Source organism: Gopherus flavomarginatus, chromosome 1, assembly GCF_025201925.1.
Source record: "Gopherus flavomarginatus isolate rGopFla2 chromosome 1, rGopFla2.mat.asm, whole genome shotgun sequence".
NCBI classification, from domain to species: domain Eukaryota; kingdom Metazoa; phylum Chordata; order Testudines; family Testudinidae; genus Gopherus; species Gopherus flavomarginatus.
This window is the reverse complement of record NC_066617.1, coordinates 61880008-61899593: the sequence shown is the minus strand read 5'-3', so window position 1 is coordinate 61899593 and position 19586 is coordinate 61880008. Positions and strand designations below refer to the sequence as shown.

The following is a 19586-nucleotide window of genomic DNA, read 5'->3' as shown; positions in this document are numbered from 1 at the left end:
TTCTGTTTCCAGCCCCAGCCGCGGTGCGCTCTGGGACGGGCCGGCCGCGGTTTGCGGCGCTAGCGGCGGCAGGAGGAGGCGGTACCCGGCGCAAGGTGGGGTCTGGAGGGCGCGAGGCGGCAGTTTCAACCTGGCCGGGGGCGGGGCGGGGCGGCTGGGTCCCTGGTCTCCTTGCGGGGGGCGCCTGTCGGGGGATGAGCCCGAGCAGCCACGTTTGCTGGGGGCATGTGAGGCGCCAGGCCTCTGGCCTGACCCATTTCCCGCCCTCAGGGCAGCGGCCGAGCCCCTCGGGGCACCAGCGGGCTGTGAGCGGCGCTGCTGGCCAGTCTGGGGTCAGCAAGGCACTTAGGCGTTGCAACGCCGAGCGTCCTAGGAACAGGACTCGGGGCCACTGAGCCAGGTGCCTGGACGCCGCAACGATGTATGGGAGAGTTAGGCACCTTAAACTGTGATCTACACCAGTGCTTCTCAACCAGGGGTACGCGGAGGTCTTTCGGGGGGGGGCTCTCTCATCTAGAGATTTGTCTAGTTTTACAAGAGGCTACATAAAAAGCGCTAGTGACATAATAACAAATTAATACTTGTTTATGCTGCTCTCTATACCGTGCCCTGAAGTGTAAGTAAAAACTTTATATTCCAGTTGATTTATTGTATAATTAGATGATAAAAATGAGAGAGTATGCAATTTTCCACTAACAGTGAGCTGTGACTGTTTTGTATTTTTCTATCTGATTTTGTAAGCAAGTAGTTTTTAAATGAGTTGAAACTTGGGTTATACAAGACAAATCAGACTGCTGAATGGGGTACACAGTTGTTTGGAAAAGGTTGAGAGTCACTGAGCTGCAGAGCCAACATTCTAGGAAAGAGAAACCTGCCTGAAATAGCCAGTGGGGTGTGTGTCCTAAGCTTAGTTGCTCTCACAGGGGTAGGTGCCTCAGTTTGGACAGTGAGGAGGCACCTGTCTCAGCTAGTGATCTGCAGCCAAGAACCCATCTCTTGGAGTAATCAGATAAGTGCTCTTAGTCTTTTCTGTTGAAGCTGCTCTACTTTGAATCAATGCTTAAAGAGCCATTGGGCCACAGAGAAACTGGACTGACTCTGTAAACTGGTAGGGCACCCCAGGAGACCTCAGGTCCAGCCTCCCTGCTCCAATGATTATTTAAGTATTTATCCAAAGCTGAGCAGCTACCACTGCAGAGATTCAGGGTGCCTCATGTGCCCTAGGGTGCCCATGGTAGCCCTCACTGAAAATGCCAAAGTCAGGGCAGGCTGCGAAAAGGAGAGCAGATCCTCTCAAAAATGGTGGTGAACTCTGACATTAGTTTCACCAACTAAACTGTTCCGATTCCCCACACTGGTTAGCAAGACACTGGGGAGTGCAGGGGGAGGGGGAGGAATTACACAGCTCTCTTTATTTTATTCCAGTAAGGTGAGGAGTTATTTAAAAACTCTGCTCACTATACAAAATGTTCTTCTGAACCCCAAGGGTCCAGTCACATTACCAGGCCAATATTAGTTTGGATCTTATCCAAAATACGACGTTGCCAGGCAGTCTTTCAGGATCTAAAACTAAGGGTTTATTAAAAAATAAAAGAACAAGAAGAGAGTTGCTAAATGGTCCAAGTAGTCAGATACATACATAAGACTTCAAACTCCATATATCAGATCTTTAGCAGTATTGGTGAGTTTGCTGGCTTGAAAGTCCCTCTGGAACTAAGGATGTAAAATGTTAAACAATAAACCAGTAAGTATTAGTCTTACCGTTAACCCTCCATCATTCACCCATCTGCTTCCATTCAGCTGGTAGAAGGATACTGCTTGCTAGGCTAGGCCAGGAAACACCTGGCAGTGCAGGTAAGCAGGACAAGGAAACTGCCAGTCTGAGGGCTTTGCGGGGGCGGCCAGCCTGTCAGGGAGTGCGTTTAGGCTGGGGAGAGAGTCAGGGGCTTCAGGCCCCATTGAGGGGTAAAGTAGGCCCCGGCCTCACCCCTTTGCCGCTGGAAGGGGTTTGGCTATGGAGGCAGACAGCACGCTGGTTGGTGCTGCGGCTTCGGCTGATAATTGAAGGGAAAGGAAGCTGCTGCTGGGGTGGTATGAAGCATCTGTGGAGGCCACATCAGGACAAACTAGATACCTGGGGCTCCTCTTGTAATAACCTTAGTCCCAGATTTGGACCTTAGCGTCCAAAATCTGGGGGTTAGCATGAAAACCTCCAAGCTTAGTTACCAGCTTGGACCTGGTACTTGCTGCCACCACCCAAAAAATTAGAGTGTTTTGGGGCACTCTGGTCCCCCTGAAAAACCTTCCCTGGGGACCCCAAGACCCAAATCCCTTGAGTCTCACAACCAAGGGAAATAATCCTTTTTCCCTTTCCCCCCTCCAGGTGCTCCTGGAGAGATACACAGACACAAGCTCTGTGAAACTACACAGAGAGACTCCCCCTCTCTGTTCCCAATCCTGAAAACAAAAAGTACTTTCCTATTCCCCCAGAGGGAATGCAAAATCAGGCTAGCGATCCAACACACAAATCTCCCCTTGATTTCTTCCTCCCACCAATTCCCTGGTGAGTACAGACTCAATTTCCCTGAAGTAAAGAAAAACTCCAACAGGTCTTAAAAGAAAGCTTTATATAAAAAGAAAGAAAAATAAGTACAAATAATCTCTCTGTATTAAGATGATACAACACAGGGTCAATTGCTTAAAAGAATATTGAATAAACAGCCTTATTCCAAAAGAATACAAATCAAAGCACTCCAGCACTTATATTCATGCAAATACCAAAGAAAAGAAACCATATAACTTACTATCTGATCTCTTTGTCCTTACACTTGGAAACAGAAGACTAGAAAAAAGAAACTACTTCTCCAAAGCTCAGAGAAAGCAGGCAGCCAGAAAACAAAGACCTCAGACACACAATTCCCCCCACCCAAAGTTGAAAAAATCCGGTTTCCTGATTGGTCCTCTTGTCAGGTGCTCCAGGTGAAAGAGACATTAACCCTTAGCTATCTGTTTATGACACCTCTCCCTTTTCCTGGTTAGTGAGGATGCAAGGAGTGTGCTGTGCCCCCTCAACTGCCCAAAGCTCTCCTGGCTAGGCCTGTTGTGTCCTGCACCCCCATCCCCTGCCGCGCTTCCCTATCTGTCCAGGGCAAGGGGGAGGGGAGACATCATCCTAGGCATTGTGAGGCCCAAATTGGTTAACGGGTTAAATGGTTAACCAATATAATTTTTATAGTTTAAACAGGTACTTTTAAAAATGATATTTATATCCCTGTCTGGAACACATCCAAAGCTTGGGTGTGTTATTCAGTCCTTTGTTCAGAACTTCAGTTTGCAAAGAATTTACTCCAGAGGTAAGAAGCAGGATTGAAGATAAAATGAAGATGATGCAGCTGCCTTTTATATCCTTTGGCATGTGGCTTGTGTACAGTGTCACACCTCACCAAAATATTCCATTGTTTAGTGATTAGAGCATCTTTCTGAGATGTCAGATCCTTCCTCCCAATCTTGCAGAGCGGGGAATTGAACCTGGATTGTTCACATCTCAGGTGACCACTGGGCTAAATATTGTAAGAAAACTCCTCCTTCTAGCAGATTTTGAATGGGACCTGATCTGATAGGTACCCTCAGTCCACCTACTTGATTGGGCTCTGCGCACAAGGTAGGCAGATGAATACCTATGTTTTCCCGGTTTGTGCATTGTTAGGCATCTAAATGCCGAGAGTGAGGCAGCAGTGCAAGTGCCCAGAGGTAGAAATTTAGATGCAGAGGGAACCTGTAAACTTAGGCACCAAGTGCATTTAGGTGCCTGTGGGTTTTGGTGGAGTTTAAAACTGGGTTTTAGGTGCCTAAATTTTAAGTGCACTTAAGTACCTTTGTGGATCAAGGTGTAAGTGACTTGCCCAAGATTGCACAGAAAGTCTGCGGCAGAGCTGCGAATGACTCTAGGTCTCCTGACTAGATAAGAGTGAGAGGCAGGAGTTATTTTAATTAAGTGCCAATGTGGACACAAGAACAAATGGATATAAACTGGCCATCAACAAGTTTAAGCAAAGGTTTCTAATCATCAGAGAAGTGAAGTTCTAGAACAGCTCAGGGGAGCCGTGGGGGCTTCAATAACAGGACTGCCTACAATGGCACGTGGCCCATGGGGATTTTTGCTACTGGCAGTCGGCCAATGGCTGGAGATAGGACACCAGATAAGGTGGGTTCTGAGTTAATACAGATAATTCTTTCCTGGATGTCTGCCTGGTGGGTCTTACCCATATGCTCAGGGTCTAACTGATTGCCAAATTTGGGATCAGGAATTTTCTCCCGGTTCAGATTAGCAGAGATCCTGGGGGTTTTCGCTTTCCTTTGCAGCATGGGGTACAGGTCACTTGCAGGTTTAAACTAGTGTAAATGGCAAACTCTCTGTAACTTCAAGTCTTTAAACCAGAGGTTGGCAGCCTTTCAGGAATGGTGTGCCTAGTCTTCCTTTATTCACTCTAATTTAAGGTTTTGCATGCCAGTAATTCATTTTAACATTTTTAGAAGGTCTCTTTCTATAAGTCTATAATATATAACTAAACTATTGTTGTATGTAAAGTAAATAAGGTTTTTAAAATGTTTAAGAAGCTTCATTTAAGATTAAATTAAAATGCAGAGCCCCCCAGACCTGTGGCTAAGACCCAGGCAGTGTGAGTGTCACTGAAAATCAGCTCACGTACCTCCTTTGGCACGCATGCCATAGGTTGCCTACCCCTGCTTTAAACCATGATTTGAGGATTTCAGTAACTCAGCCAAATATGGGGGGGGGGGGGTCTATTTCAGTGAGTGGATGAGGTTCTGTGACCTGCTATGTGCAGGAGGTCAGACTGATCATCATGATGGTCCTGTCTGACCTTAAAGTCTATGACACTCCCAGTCTAGTGACTGGTCCACCATAGAGCATCCTTTCCTCCCCACTTCCCTTATGCATGTAACTGTACACATTAATTTTAGCAGCATGTCTTTTCAGCACATGCCTGAGGAATAATAAGCCAAAATATCATAATTTGTTCAGAAAGGACCCTTACTGTGTTCACTTGGTTAAAGGCTTCCCTAATTAATATCTCTTATTGTCCTCTGCAGGTTGAGAGGTATGAATAGAGACTTTAATATGCAAAGGAATTCCAAGTTTTTTGCTTAGGCCCCTATCCTCCAAACTCTTAAGCATGCTAGTACACTTTACAGGGTTCTAAATTAACAGAATCAATGCTGGAAAGGGACCTGAGCATTGGTGTGCTCAGCTCAATGAAGACCTCTGTCCATTTGCAAAAAACCAAGATATTAGGAAGCACAAGGAACAGGCTATAGAATAGCAAGAACAAGAGAAACAGAAGGGTGCCAAATATCAGTACTAAGATTTTTTTTTTTTTTTCACACAACACATAATTAGATTATGGACCTCAATGACACAGGATGTCACTTAGGCCAAGAAATTAGCAGGATTCAAAGATATTTAAACAGATAGCAAGACTATCCAAAGTTATAATAGTTAATGGTTACCAAAAATTAAGAAGGGATATAAAACTTCATTTGTATAGGTTTAAAACAATTTTTACAGATTAGGATGAGAGCTTCATGGAAGACAGATTATCCCATATCTGTCTATTGCTGGGTTTCTTGAAGTTCCTCTGAAGCAACTGGTGCTAGTCACTTTGGAGACAGGATACGAGACCATGGGCTAATCCAATGCCACAATTCCTATGTTCCACTGAGTTCTAAATTCATTGTAACAATTTAGGAAAATGACCTTGGCATCATTCAGGATAGCTCAAGAAGAGCATCTGTTCAGTGTGCAGCAGTGGTCAAAAAAAAAGCAAGCAAAAAGTTACACTGTATAAAGAATGTGGGTTAATGATCATGAAAATATTATCTTTGTTTTAGATAAGGCTATCTAATGTTAAATTCTGGTCATTCTGCCTCAAAACAGATATACCAGAAATAGGAGTCTCGGACTCTGAAAACTAGAAGGTATGGAAAGAGTAAAGAGATTGTATTAACATTATGTCCCCTGTTATTTTTATACTAACTAGTGACTGGAATCAGAGACAGTGAATTGGATATTTCTGTTTATCTTCTGTCACAATGCAGGACCAAAGGGCATATAAATTTAAATGTAAAGAAAACAGAATTAAAACTGATAAAAATAAATACTTAGCAGTTGAACAATAATCAACTATTTGTTTTACATCACCACAAACTGAGACCTTGGAATTTAGGAGGGTTCAAAAATATTGAACATCCACAGTGATGTTGGATAGGGTAAACAATATTTATTTATTTTTTCTGTAAGTGATAAAACCACATTTCAGGGCATAAACCAGCTGCTAACTGACATGGGTGTGGTGGCAGTGGTGGACAACCTGTGGTCCATCAGGGTGATATGATTGCAGGCTGCAAGACATTTTGCTGATGTTGACCATCCGCAGGCACGGCCCCCAGCAGCCACCAATGGCTGCGGGTTCACCTCTGGGAGCGTCCCCCTTCCTGGTAGTTAAAATGAAAGTACATATTTAAACCTACCTAAAAATATTGATCAAATTTCCTGCCCGTGCACAGACACGAGATAGCATCTATAGAATGAGTACGTTTTATAGTTGCAGATTTTTTGTTAAATGTTAACTTTAAAAAGCCAATTTCCTTGGTTTTTTTTCACACAAGATGGTGTGACTTATGTTTTAAAAAATTATTGAATTCACGTTTCCTTTAGTACAAGATCACGTAGTTGTCACCTTCTGGATACATCCTTGACTTGCTCCTTAAAGAGGCAATACACCTTATCCATAATAATGAAAAACATGACTTGTTTCTTTCTTTTGAAATGTTGTGGTATGTCAGAAAAGTTATAACTTTTTTATCATTTTAATAACTTATTCTCTTCTCGTCTCCTTACTTTTTCTCACAGTGCCTTGCTCATACCGGTGGGAAGATCAGTCATGCATGCAAAGTAGTTCAGTCGAGTTCAGACATGATTTTGTTTTCTCATTTTACTGAAACTAGTTTTCTTCAATAAATGCTTTTGGTTCTCATCAAAAACCTATTTTTCCCCAAATTCAACAGGTAACAATGACTTCACCAAATAAAGCACTAGAACTACAGCTGCAAATGAAGCAAAATGCTGAAGAGCTGCATGATTTTGTGAGAGAATTAGAAAGCTGGGAAAAAGATGTTAAGCAGATGGATTCTGAATTGAGGAAACAGAGTGGTGCCCCAGAAGAGGTAAATTGAAGAGTCCAATCTCAATATTAACACAGCTATTTATAAAAAGTGGTAGTATTTGTTTAATAATTTATCATTTAGTTTTGTTTTTCGTTGCACAGATTAATATTTAAAGTGATTCTCATTTTAATTGTCATGGGACACGTTACTGCTGCTGCTCAAAGATATTTCATAAAGACTAAGGATCATTATCTCCTAAACCCTCCCCCCCCCCTTTTTTTTTTTTTAAAACCAGCAACGTGTGTGATCAAAGTACATGCAGTGGTACCTTGCTGTATGTTTAAAGTATTACCTTATGCTGGGCTAAATCCTCTTTGATGTACTCTTCTGAAAAGTCCTATTGGTATCACAGGGCTCCCTGCGTAAGTAAGGCAAATAGGATTTGGCCGACTACAAGTAAACTGATACTTCAGTATAAAACTAAAAGTTTAACAACCGCTGAAATATGCGGAGGTATATGGTTTATTTCTGTGCAGAATAACTTTGTGTGGAATCCTGGCTCCATTGAAATAAAGGCATAACTCCCATTGATGTCAGTGAGGACAGAGTTTCATCCTCTGCGCTAACATGGATACTTAATATTGGCATGAAACACACCACTGACTTTTAAAATGTTTAATGTTTCAGAGGAAAGAAAATACATGGAGATCTATAGAATCGGCACATTTCCCAGTCAAACATGCATATACTGTGTTTGGGGTTTTTTTTGTTCCTCTTTCCTTTTTATCTAAGGGTATGGCTACACTTAAAATTTTAAAAAAGCCACACTCCCAGCGCTGTGGCACTGTTTACACTGGCACTTTACAGCGCTGTATCTTGCAGCACTCAGGGGGGTGTTTTTTTCACACCCCTGAGCGAGAAGGTTGCAGTGCTGTAAAGCACCAGTGTAGTCAAGGCCTAAAATGTTATACATCTATTTATGTCTGAAATTCAAATCCAAAAATGAAATGAATCTTGTTTTACATAGTCACAAAGAGTTTCAACCATGGTAAACATCTTAATGTGTGTATTTTTGATATTGCATTTTAACACATCCTGTTAGATTTATATTATCCATATGGAAAATCTTTGTCAGCTTGTGGAGCAGCATAAGCATGAACATTATTTGAGTAGAGCTGCAAAGCTGGGTGACAAACCATTTTCTTCAAAATGTTTTGGATTCAGGGAAACCTAATCTAAAACTAAACTTGAATCTATCTACAGTGTCACAATTCTGAAGATAAAGTCTTTCATATACATTTATTTACAGAGATTTTCATTTTTCAAAGTACTTTGAGTATTAAAGTTTACAGATTCTCTTAGAACGAGGTGGCCAACCTGTGGCTCCGGCGCCACCTGTGGCTCGTCAGAAGTTAATATGCAGCTCCTTGTATAGGCATCGACTCCAGGACTGGAGCTACAGAGGCCAACTTTCCAGTGTGCTGGGGGTACTCCCTGCTCAACCCCTGGCTCTGCCACAGGCCATTCCCCCCGCTCCACCCCTTCCCTCCCTTACGCCTGTTATACCCTCGCTCCTCTCACTACCCCCCAGAGCCTCCTGCAGACCACAAAACAGCTGATAGGGAGGGAGACGCGTTGATCACCAGAGCTGGCGGTGGGCGGGAGGTGCTGGGAATCGGGCTTGGGGGGGAGGGGAGCTGATGCAGGGGCTACTGATGTATTAGTGTGGCTCTTTGGCAATGTACATTGGTAAATTCTCCAGCTCAGGCTGGTCACCCTTGTCTTAGAAGATAAAGCCAGTCATGTGTTGATAGTAACAAAAGTGGTACTACCTTAAATCTGCCTTCATCTCTAAGAAATGCAGTTTTCAATCATTCTTTGTTTTAAAAAAAGTATTTTACTGTAAACATTATCTTATCTTAACTTAAAAAAAAATCTCATAATTATTTCTCTGTTAAGTTAAGTTAAAACTATACTGAAATAATGGTTTGTTCTACCTAGAATTTACCACCAATTCGAAATGAGGCTTATAAGAAAAAGAAGAAGAGCAAAGCTAAAATACCTTCTAAGAAAACCACTGAGGAAAACAAAAAAAACAAGATAAAATCTTATGACTATGAAGCATGGGGAAAGCTTGATGTGGTACGTTATTCCAGGCATATGGTGTGCTTAACTCGTGTCATGCATAATTGATACTAGTGCTTAATATTGTATTGCATTAATGCCTAGAGTCCTGCTAGATTGGTTCCCAGTTGCACTCGGTATTGTAAAAACAGAAAATAACACTTCCTGCCCCAAACAGCTTACGTTTTGGTCCTTGAAAAGATGTGAAATAGGGTACTATAATTTATTTAAAATACATTAGGTGTGAATTATTCCACAGTGATTATGCCCTGCTCTGGCTCATATGCTAAATTTTTGTCTTTAAGAAAAAATGGTTTTAAAAATAGTGTGTTGGGTTTTTTTAATGTAAAATAATTCTACAAGAAGTAGTTTAGAATAGGAGAAGAGCATGTGAGCTAAATATTTAATATATTGCAACTTTATGGAGGTATTGGTTAAAGGTTGTGTGTGTATGTGTGTATATATATAATATAACATTTTTGGCATCCCCATTTATTACTAGTATGTGTGAATAAGCTTTGTGATGAATGTTTTTAAAACAAAATATTTGGAAAATTGTTTCTTGAAGTACCTGCCAGACCCTGAGTTCATGAGCTCATACTGCTTGTGCTGCTATTAACATTGTAAGCATCCAGACCAATGCAAGAATTGTATTGAATTAAGCTGTTATGTAAAGGCTGCATACAGTCTGTTAATTATTTGGAATCAAACACATTTAACCTGTGAAAGTTTTTTGGAGCTGAAGTCTTACTAGTGTAGTGCTCTTAACTAGGTTCCTGAAGTGAAAGCAACATGGTGTTTAAAAGCCATGGAAACCTTCAGGATACGAATAGGATGCCTCTGATAAATTTTAGTCTGATTTCTCATTGGATATGTCTGACTAATGCTACACAGTTAGGTTTACTCAAGGAATAACAGCTTACAGAAGCTGGAGATTTGAGGATGGCTATGTTTAAAAATTAACTTTAAGTAACATTTTTTTAATGTTTCTGTAGCTTTGAGGTAGGTATTTGCTATGTTTTAAAAATAACTGATTAACTTTCTTATGATGGGAGTCCCGTATTTAAGGTCTTCTTAAACTTTAATCTGATCTGAAAAATAAAATACTCAGTAGAATAAGTATTAAGATACTAAGTTCATCCCACTTTTATTTACATTCAGAAAAGGGTAGAATCTGTGAGATTTACCATGTTATCAGCAATTAAAATGTTTGAATAAGCATTGGATGTGGGATGGGCTTTTGGGATGACAAATATTTCCCTGTAAGTGAACTTTTTTTTTTGCTGTATAGTGGGTTTAGCATGGCTGTATGTATACTAAATGAGACATGGTAAGTATAGAGAGACATCTTGTTTGTATGTTAATAAATTTTTCCACGTACAAAATTGTAAACTGAGATTCACTAAAACTAAGTGCAGTGAATACACTGAAATACTGTGGAACAAATCGCGGTTTCATAATCAAAACTGACTGTGAAAGCTTTCCATTTAATTATGACTTACTGTGCCACTTACAAATTTAAAAATGATCATGGAAAAACCTATACCATTGTGAATTTAAATGTTATAGTTTGGATTACGGATTACAAGTTGAGTAGTCTCCAAACATGCATTGCAAGCCCTGCTGCAAAAAGCTGTTCAATTCATTAAGGCCTGAATTCAGAAAAGCACTAAAGCATGTGCTTAAATGTTTTCTTGAGTAGAGAAACCTGAATAGGAATCTAAAATCCCTGATGTCGAATGGACATTCAGGTAGTTCAGGGTTTTTCGTGAACTTCATGGAGTATGGGTATATTCTAGTCACAGAAAATAATTCTGTATTTCAAACATTTATGATGTATAATTTCAAATGTATGCAATTTTGTACTGCATGTACAGCTGTTACTAAGCACCATCCATAGCACCATTATCAGTGTTTCAACATCTGTGATAACAATGTGCATTTTATAAGAGTCCAAGTAGAATAACTTAGATTTATTATTTTTTAGTGTGTGTTGTCAGGAAGTTGTTTTATTATCTTTGTCAATATTTCAAAATCTGCTTACAAAATTATAAATCATACTTTCTTAGGTCTCAATGCACAAGTGGACCCCTGTGGCTAAGCAAGATCGCAACCTTAGTTAAATAAAGACAAAACCAAGTACTGTCAGTAGGATTTGTAATAATTGACAGATGTATTTTTAAAAATCCTATGTCTAATTTGTCCTTTATTAATATCAAGTTATAATTTGTGTAGAGTCATGGATTATAATGAACTTTTATATAAGTGAATTTATTTTGTTTTTCTAGGACAAAATACTTGAAGAACTTGATAAAGAAGATAGTACCCATGATTCCTTATCTGCAGAATCGGACTCTGAAGAAGATGGAATTCATATAGATGCAGAAAAAGCTCTTGCAGAGAAAGAAAAGGTTATTGCAGCATTAAATGACCCTTAAAAAAATAAACAAGTGACCCAGACATTTGAACATTGGCTGCTGCTTCAAGTCATTGTCCACATGGATTCCACTTCTGGTGAGCATGTGCCCAATAACAGATTCTTTTAGACAGCAGTGTCAGTTGGGACCATACCCATGCTCTACATACACTTGAACTGCACCACCTTCTCCACACTCATACTCCCTGACCCCCGGAAAGGACATAAAGGGCACGATGGGCCCAGTTATCCCTCACTTCTTTCTTTCTTCTCCTAACAAGAGAGAACGCTTTCAGTGTCCACATACTCTGTGCACTGACCTGTTAGTTGTCAGGATAATTAGAATTGTTTATTAGTATAGTTAGTTAATAGTTGCATTGTTACACCATTTGGCTAAAAAAAAAAGAATTAGATTAGATTTGGAGTTTATTTGGTACTTAGTTGACATGGCTAAAACTAAATCCCTGGGATTTAAAACTTGTCCTTCTTGAGAGGCTGCTATGTTGTTTAATGGTGGACAGTTTTGGTGTTTCTTCTGCCTTGGTGAGGGACAGAATCCTAATAAGTGTTCAGTCTATTCCTTTTCCAAGAGGATGCACAAAGCCACCAAGGCCCATCATAAGCTCTGCTTTTAGAGCACTAAGGAGAGCTTCTTCAGAGCCCAAGGCTAAAGAGTCCTGCTTCCTCAGTCTATTCGAATGAGCACCCTGCTGAGCTGTGGATCTACACCAAGCTCCTAGGCACTTTCTTAATCTAAGACTACTGATTCTGGTAGGACAGACAAGAATTCCTCTACCCAGTCATTATCTGAAAGTGATTGGAAGCAGCGCCACTTCAGGGTCAAGCTCAAACATGGTCACCCATCATGGTGCCCAATAAAGACAGACAAAAGACCTACCGTGACTCAAGAGCTGATGCCCCTTAGCCAAAAGGCATTTGGTAACCCAGACTGGGTCCCTCCGATGCCTTGGTACAGTTAGTCACCAGGAACTCATGGCGCCATCTGAAACCACGGTCTTCACTTCTCTCAGTACTGCCATTGGAACAGCCACACTTGAGCCTCAGTGCCCATGATTCAGACTTCACCTCCACAGTGCAGGTGGTTCCAGCACTGACTTTTTAGGTACCCATTTGTCTTATGGTCACCAGGCTACTGGAGTCACCCCAGTTATCTGCATCATTTAGCAGCCTGCCTTGCTGCCGACTTCTGATGTGGCCACAGTAGTGATGAACTTACCTGTTAAATCCAGTCACTTACTTGTGGGCAGACATTAGGACACCTGACAAGAGAGCTCCTCCATAAAAGAAAGCATATTCATTTTTCTTCCTGCCCTTCAGAGCATAGCAGGACGATATCGCCACATACATTTCATACTGCCTTGTATAAACCTTACTGGCCAGATAGATTCCAAAGAATGTGATTATAGGCACAGACATCAGGAAACTTAAGGAGAAAATTCTTTGTGGCTTCAACCCCAGGGCCTCCATCCCTGTGTCATTCAAGGACACCTTGTTTTGTCCTTACCCTCACTCTTCCCCTGCTCGGTAGTTATATCTTTCTCTCCTACAAGACCACCACAGATTAACTCAGCAAGGTCAGTTAGTACAGTCTCAGTCTGCAACAACTAGACCATGACAATGAAGAATAGCAGCTGAAGACGGAAGAACACTTTATTCCCAACAGCAATTCCTTTTCTTCACCAGAGAGGCAGTCACTTCTGTTCCTAGCTAGACAGATGATTTCAGGACCTTCTGAGAGCTTTTAAGTCATGCAGCAGATATGTTAGAAATTCCAATAGAGGTAGTACAGGAAAAGCCACACAAATTACTAGGTATCCTGCACTATTTCATGCCTTCAGGTAGCCTTACCATGGCTGTTAATGAAATCTTGTTAGAATAGCTAAGATCTTGTGGCAGACCCCAGCACCAATGGCACCGACTTCCAGAAACGCCGACAAACAATATCAGATTTCTTCTGAGGGATCGTTGAGCCCATTTGTCCTTTGATGTCCTTGGGTGGGTGGGAACATCACAACGGTATCTAAGGCATATATGTGGTCCCAATGGATGCGGCTGAAAGGATCTGATCTCGCATACATGGGACATGCACACCAGAAGCAGAATCTGGGTGGACAACACATCTCAAAGAACCCACAATTACTGTTGGTTAAGTAACCATTCTTTTCTCTCCTCCAATTTCAGCTAGGATGTATGATGTCTTCGTTTTTCCAAAGGCCCATGATTCATTATATTCTTCTGAGTGAGAAGATTCCCTCTTGATCTTCACACAGCATTTAAGTCCCCTTTCTGCTTGTTAAAGGGGCTAGATTGTTGAGACTGAACCTCCCTATCTTAAATATAGCATAGCCCTGGACATACTGTTCTGTCTTCCCTTCCTACACCACCTTGCCAGTATTCCTCATCCTGGACCCAAAGTAGCTAAATCTAGGAGTCAGAGTAGTTCAGTCTTTGTCCATAGGTTTCATCCTTTGTCTTTCTGTTGACTTCGAAGAAGGGTGCCAATTCTGATGGGAGGTTTTTTTTTCATTTGACTATCTGTTCATAAGGATTTGAGATGCAAAACTCTTTGTCACGATCAACTTTGGCTGGACTTGAAAGTCTGCATATCCTGTTGTCAGCCTCCTGACCTTTCCATTTCTTTTATGAAGTATACATTTTTGATTCACTCAGTTCTGATCTTCCAGCTTACCTGTATGAGTCTGTTGCCTTATACAGCAGCTGGTCACTGGACTCATTCTGTAGCTTGCAGAATTGGTAATCTTGTGAGCCAGCAGCAGGCTGTTAAGAGTAAAAAAGTGTGATGCGTATGTCATCCTCCTTCCTAGAGATTGTGTTCCCACAACTGTCCTAGATCCAGCCATCTGAAAAAACAAGGATTTCTCTTACTTCTGAATTTCTCTTGTCCTGTATTATCTTAGTCTCTCTCATTTATGAGTTAACCTTATGATCACTGTTTTTATTTGTGGGACATTTTGTTCTTCCGTTATAGATTGGGACAGTTCATCTTCACTGATGGGTTGGACAGATGTTACTCAGAAGATTTTACATCGGCTTCTTTTCCATACTACTATTTTTCTTCTTGCAAATTTTGTTTTAAGTTGCTGTGTAAATTTATTATTGGAGTATTATTGGCAGAAAACAGATTAATGTAGAAAATATACACAACTCTTAGGGTATGTCTCAATTCAGAGTGGTTCAATTGTGTCTTAAATGTTGCTTTAAAATCTAACCCAGACTGACTTTTCTGAATGCAGATAGAAAGCTGCTTCCATAACTGTGGAAACAATTCCAAAAAAAGGTTATTTTTTCCCATCCTTTCTCCAAATAGCTCGAAATTGTCCTTGGGCAAGCCTATGTTCTGGCCTCAGAATAACTTGTAACATAAAAGGAAAATACAAAGGGTACTACAGCATGATATCATAAACCTTCTTCAAAAACTAAAATACTGTGATATTTGGTTTGGTTTTCATTAGTAACCTATGAAGAGATTTTAATAATTATGGAAATGCAAGCAGGAGTGATCTGTATTAAGCTGAGTCTTTTAACAAGCTGTGTGACAAAGTAAACCATTTTTGTTATAGGGATAATAAAAAATTGACTGTAGGAAGGTGAGAAACATTTTAGAAATGTTTTTTAAGTAACAGACTAATGATAGCAATGTTTAGATACTTTAAACTGGAATGTTTAACCCAACATTTAAAATGCTTGTTCTCTTTGCACCACAAAATTAAGAGACTGAAATGAGTACAAAATGTTTATTTAGCAAAAGACTGTACTGTGACAAATTGACAACAAGCTGCCCTTTTTTAAATTTTTTTTTAAACAGGGCAATATGTACTTTCAACAAGGAAAGTATGATGAAGCAATAAAATGTTACACAAAGGGGATGAATGCTGATCCGTACAATCCAGTCCTCCCTACAAACAGAGCATCTGCTTTCTTCAGAATGAAAAAGTAAGACTTGTTATCAAATAGTATTCCAAAGAAAAAAATTTTCTTTGAATTGTAGTCATAAATATATTATTCATCATGCTGAGAGCCACAGGTCTATTTATGTGCATTTTCAGCCTGTTTGCAGCTTTGGAGGTAGAATTTGATTTGCAAGAATGGAAAGTGTGTCTCTTTCTGAAGTTATCAGTTTCAGTCTGCCTCCACAGCTTCAGACTGGAAGTCTTAACCTCCCTGTTGTAGAATATTTGAGTAAAGACACTTCTTTGCTCTCTAATACAGCCTCAAATTTTCACAGTGCTTCCGAGACTTCCCATTTTTGGCAGAGGGAGATTGCTTTTCTCTCTGTTGCTGAGGCTCTGTGGTGTCTAGAGACCCTGCACATCTATTATATTGGAGTGCATCGTAACAAAGAAAAGAAAAAAATATTTGTCTCTTAGGGATCATCTACACAAACGCTAGATTGCAGCAAGGTGTGGTGTAACTAGCCTGTTCATTAGAAGTTTCCTAGTGCGCATTAATCTACTCTGTTTGGGAGTAGATTAAAGTGCACATGGGAATTTCTAGTATGTGGCAGCATACACACAAAGTTCCCTAGTGCACTTCAGTCAGTTCCCATTTCAAAGCGGGCTAGGTTAAAGCTCATTAGGCAACTTTTAGTGTGCAGCTGCGGTGTCCGCTCTGGCACTTAGTTCACAACAGTTTAGTCTGGGGTTGATTTACACCCTAGCTTGTTGTGATCTAAGTGTTCATGTAGACAAGCCTTACTGCTCCCTTTATCAAGTACATCAACTGAGATCTAAACCTCATTTCTGAGCATGATCAGGGCTCTTTATTGTGAATTCAGTCTGGGCAGCAGGTGTTGCTCTAGCCTCCTCCAGATGTCAAGAAAAGTCCCAGGTGGCCCTGGGGCAGAGAGAGCTAGCTGTTTGTTTTTTTGCCTTTTTACTCCCAAAGAGGATTACCATCAGAATAGTGCTGAAAATACTTTGAGGAAGAGTGCACCTAAAATTGTTGGCATTCATGTCAACAACTAAAGCTGAATACCTTCTCTACATGTCATCTTTATCTAGAGGATTAATGTCACTGAATCCCTCCCCAAATGGACTCTCCAATGTTCTGTCATACTTCGGATACATCTTGTTAGCTTAATCTGGAGCCATACTTATGTTTTTCTTTAATCTAAATGTATTCAAAATAATTAATCTGCAGTATTGTTGTAGGTTTTCTGTTGCTGAATCTGACTGCAATTTAGCACTTGCACTAAATAAGAATTATACAAAGGCTTATTCCAGGAGAGGAGCTGCTCGCTTTGCTTTGCAAAATCTTGAGGGGGCCAAAGAAGGTTAGTTTAAAAAAAAAAAAATCCTTATTATACATGCAAACTATTTTATACACTTATTACTCTAAACCTTTTTGTAGATTTTTTTTTTTTTGTTGTTTGGTTGATTTTATCTCTTGATAAAGGACTCTTAATTTCCATTTTCAAGAAGAAATCAAACGGGATGCCAGATCGAGTTTATCTGTTAAGTTGAAAAGGGATAGTAAGTCTAAATAAGAAGAGTAGCTACAAGTAGTATATGAAATAATTGGATTTTAAATGGCTTAGAATAGTAAACTCTGTGACATCTTAAGCCAGCTAGCCCCCTCCCCCCCCCTTTTTTTTTTTGCAGTACCACAAAATGACTTGACGGAAGCTGTTAGTTCACCTTTTGGTAATAGTTAAATATGCTAGTTTCTAATTTCACCTGTAACATAGTTATATAAAAATATAGAATTTTGATGTCCTTCTGTCTACTGTTTAGATTATGAAAAGGTTTTAGAACTGGATCCAGATAACTTTGAAGCAAAAAATGAACTCCAGAAAATCGATCTGGTAAGAAAGATGAATCGTTGCTAACATTCCAATAAACTTTTTTATATTTAACTCAATTCATGATGCCAAAAAGCCCTTAGTTAATTTTATATTTATGCTTTTAGTACATGGCATATTTTCCCCCAAGAGTTTAAGAACACTTTTAGTTTACTACTTGCAAATTAATAAGCATTGACCAGTGAAATGTTAGCTCGTTGGCCTACAGTGGACTAACCCATATAAATCTTGGTGAAAAAAACGGATACCAATATTCCAACCATGTCATGTTTCTAACCTGCTTTTAATTTCTCAAATGATTTTCATCCTCCCATCTGTTTGTTTGTTTTTTGGTTTTAGTGTTTGTGATAAGTCTAGCACAAGTCACATAGTAGCACTGAATATAAGTGGAAGAACTTTACATGTTCTGTTAGCTACAGAGTAATTCTGGCAGATGGTATGTTTGAGTGCACTCTGCTTATGCCTCAGACTAATTTTTGTAGATGATACAAATTGGGATGCGTGGTGAGTGGGTGTGAGCATGGCAAGAGATCAAAAATTGATGTAGATTAAAATCTAGGGTAGGTCCACCATGCAAGCAGTGTACTGAGGGAGAATATTGATTATAATGAACTGTGGTATATACAAGTTACTCAGAGTCCAGAAATAATATACCTGTTATTTTGGAAGCATTTGGAAAAGTTACTTTTAAATCCAATCTTTGCCTTTTAAACGTTGTAATGACTTCTCTAAAATGATTTGCCAGCTGGAGCTGATGTTGTTGTACAGACAGTGCTGGGAATAAGCTACAAGCATGTTTTAGAAACTGAAACATCAGAATCAGAATTTTACTGCCCTCTGCTAAATATTTTAACAAAAATCAAAGTTGTGCTTCACAGAGATGCTGTGATGGAATCATGTGGTAGGTAGACACTTCAACACAATGAAGAGTTCTAGTCCCTTTAAATGTTATTTCTAACAGTGAGAAATTGTATGCGTCCAAGTTATAACAAAGTAGCTTCCTTAGAACATAAGAATAGCCGTACTGGGTCAAACCAAAGGTCCATCCAGCCCGGTATCCTGTCTACTGACAGTGGCCAATGCCAGCTGCCCAGAGGGAATGAACTTAACAGGTAGTAATCAAGTGATCTATTTCCTGCTGTCCATTACCACCCTCTGACAAACAGAGGCTAGGGACACCATTCCTTACCCTTCCTGGCTAATAGCCATTAATGGACTTAACCTCCATGAATTTATCCAGTTATCTTTTAAACCCTGTTACAGTCTTACCTGAGGAGGTTGTGAAGGCTAGGGAGTTGACTGCGTGCTGTGTGAAGAAGAACCCACCCCACCCCTTTTTGTTTGTTTGTTTTTTTAAACCTGCTGCCCATTAATTTCATTTGGTGGCTCCTAGTTCTTATATTATGGGGACAAGTAAATAACTTTTCCTTAGTCACTTTCTCCACATCACTCATGATTTTATATACCTCTATCATATCCACCCTTAGACTCCTCTTTTCCAAGCTGGAAAGTCCTAGCCTCTTTAATCTCTCCTCATATGGGACCCATTCCGAACCCCTAATCATTTTAGTTGCCCTTCTCTGAACCTTTTCTAATGCCAGTATCTTTTTTGAAATAAATAAATAAAAATAAATAAAATACTTTCCAAGAGTTTTGATTAAACTACAAATAGTGATATATTCCAGTTGAAGAAAATTCTGCGTGTGTAGTAGGGTGACTAGATCAGAGGAAGAAAATATCGGGACACATGGGGAGGGGAGGAAGGGGTTGTCATCGAAGCAAAAAATAAACCAAAAAAACATCGGTCGGGATGCAGGACAAACACCTAAATATTGGGACGTCTGGTCACCCTAGTGTGTAGACTTGTCCATATGGTTCCTTAGTCCACACTAGGAGGGGTGTAAATTCTAATGCGTGCCAGCATGTTTCACACTAAATGGCCTCTGTAGATCCTGCTGGCACAACTAAAAGTTACCTCCTCAACTTAGTGAGTGACATGTTAGTGCACATTAGAATTTA

General features: G+C 40.1%; 2 protein-coding genes across 6 annotated transcripts in view; one reads left to right on the top strand and one right to left on the bottom strand.

Moving 5' to 3' along the window:
• The window catches only part of LOC127034772 (uncharacterized), a 127732-nt gene that overhangs the window by 72590 nt on the left and 35556 nt on the right, over window positions 1-19586 (bottom strand). The gene's annotated exons all lie outside the window — the stretch shown is intronic.
• Window positions 1-19586, top strand: part of RPAP3 (RNA polymerase II associated protein 3) — a 41364-nt gene that overhangs the window by 88 nt on the left and 21690 nt on the right. For 2 of the 5 annotated variants that reach the window (XM_050923644.1, XM_050923633.1), the window contains exons 2-7: window positions 7087-7245; window positions 9187-9327; window positions 11598-11720; window positions 15573-15700; window positions 16918-17039; window positions 17500-17570. In XM_050923644.1, coding sequence (XP_050779601.1) covers window positions 7093-7245; window positions 9187-9327; window positions 11598-11720; window positions 15573-15700; window positions 16918-17039; window positions 17500-17570 — 738 coding nt within the window. In that variant the 5' untranslated portion in view covers window positions 7087-7092. Of the gene's footprint in view, window positions 1-2; window positions 96-5894; window positions 5998-7086; window positions 7246-9186; window positions 9328-11597; window positions 11824-15572; window positions 15701-16917; window positions 17040-17499; window positions 17571-19586 lie in introns of those variants that run through there. The other 3 variants (XM_050923624.1, XM_050923654.1, XM_050923662.1) reach the window with 3 other exon arrangements.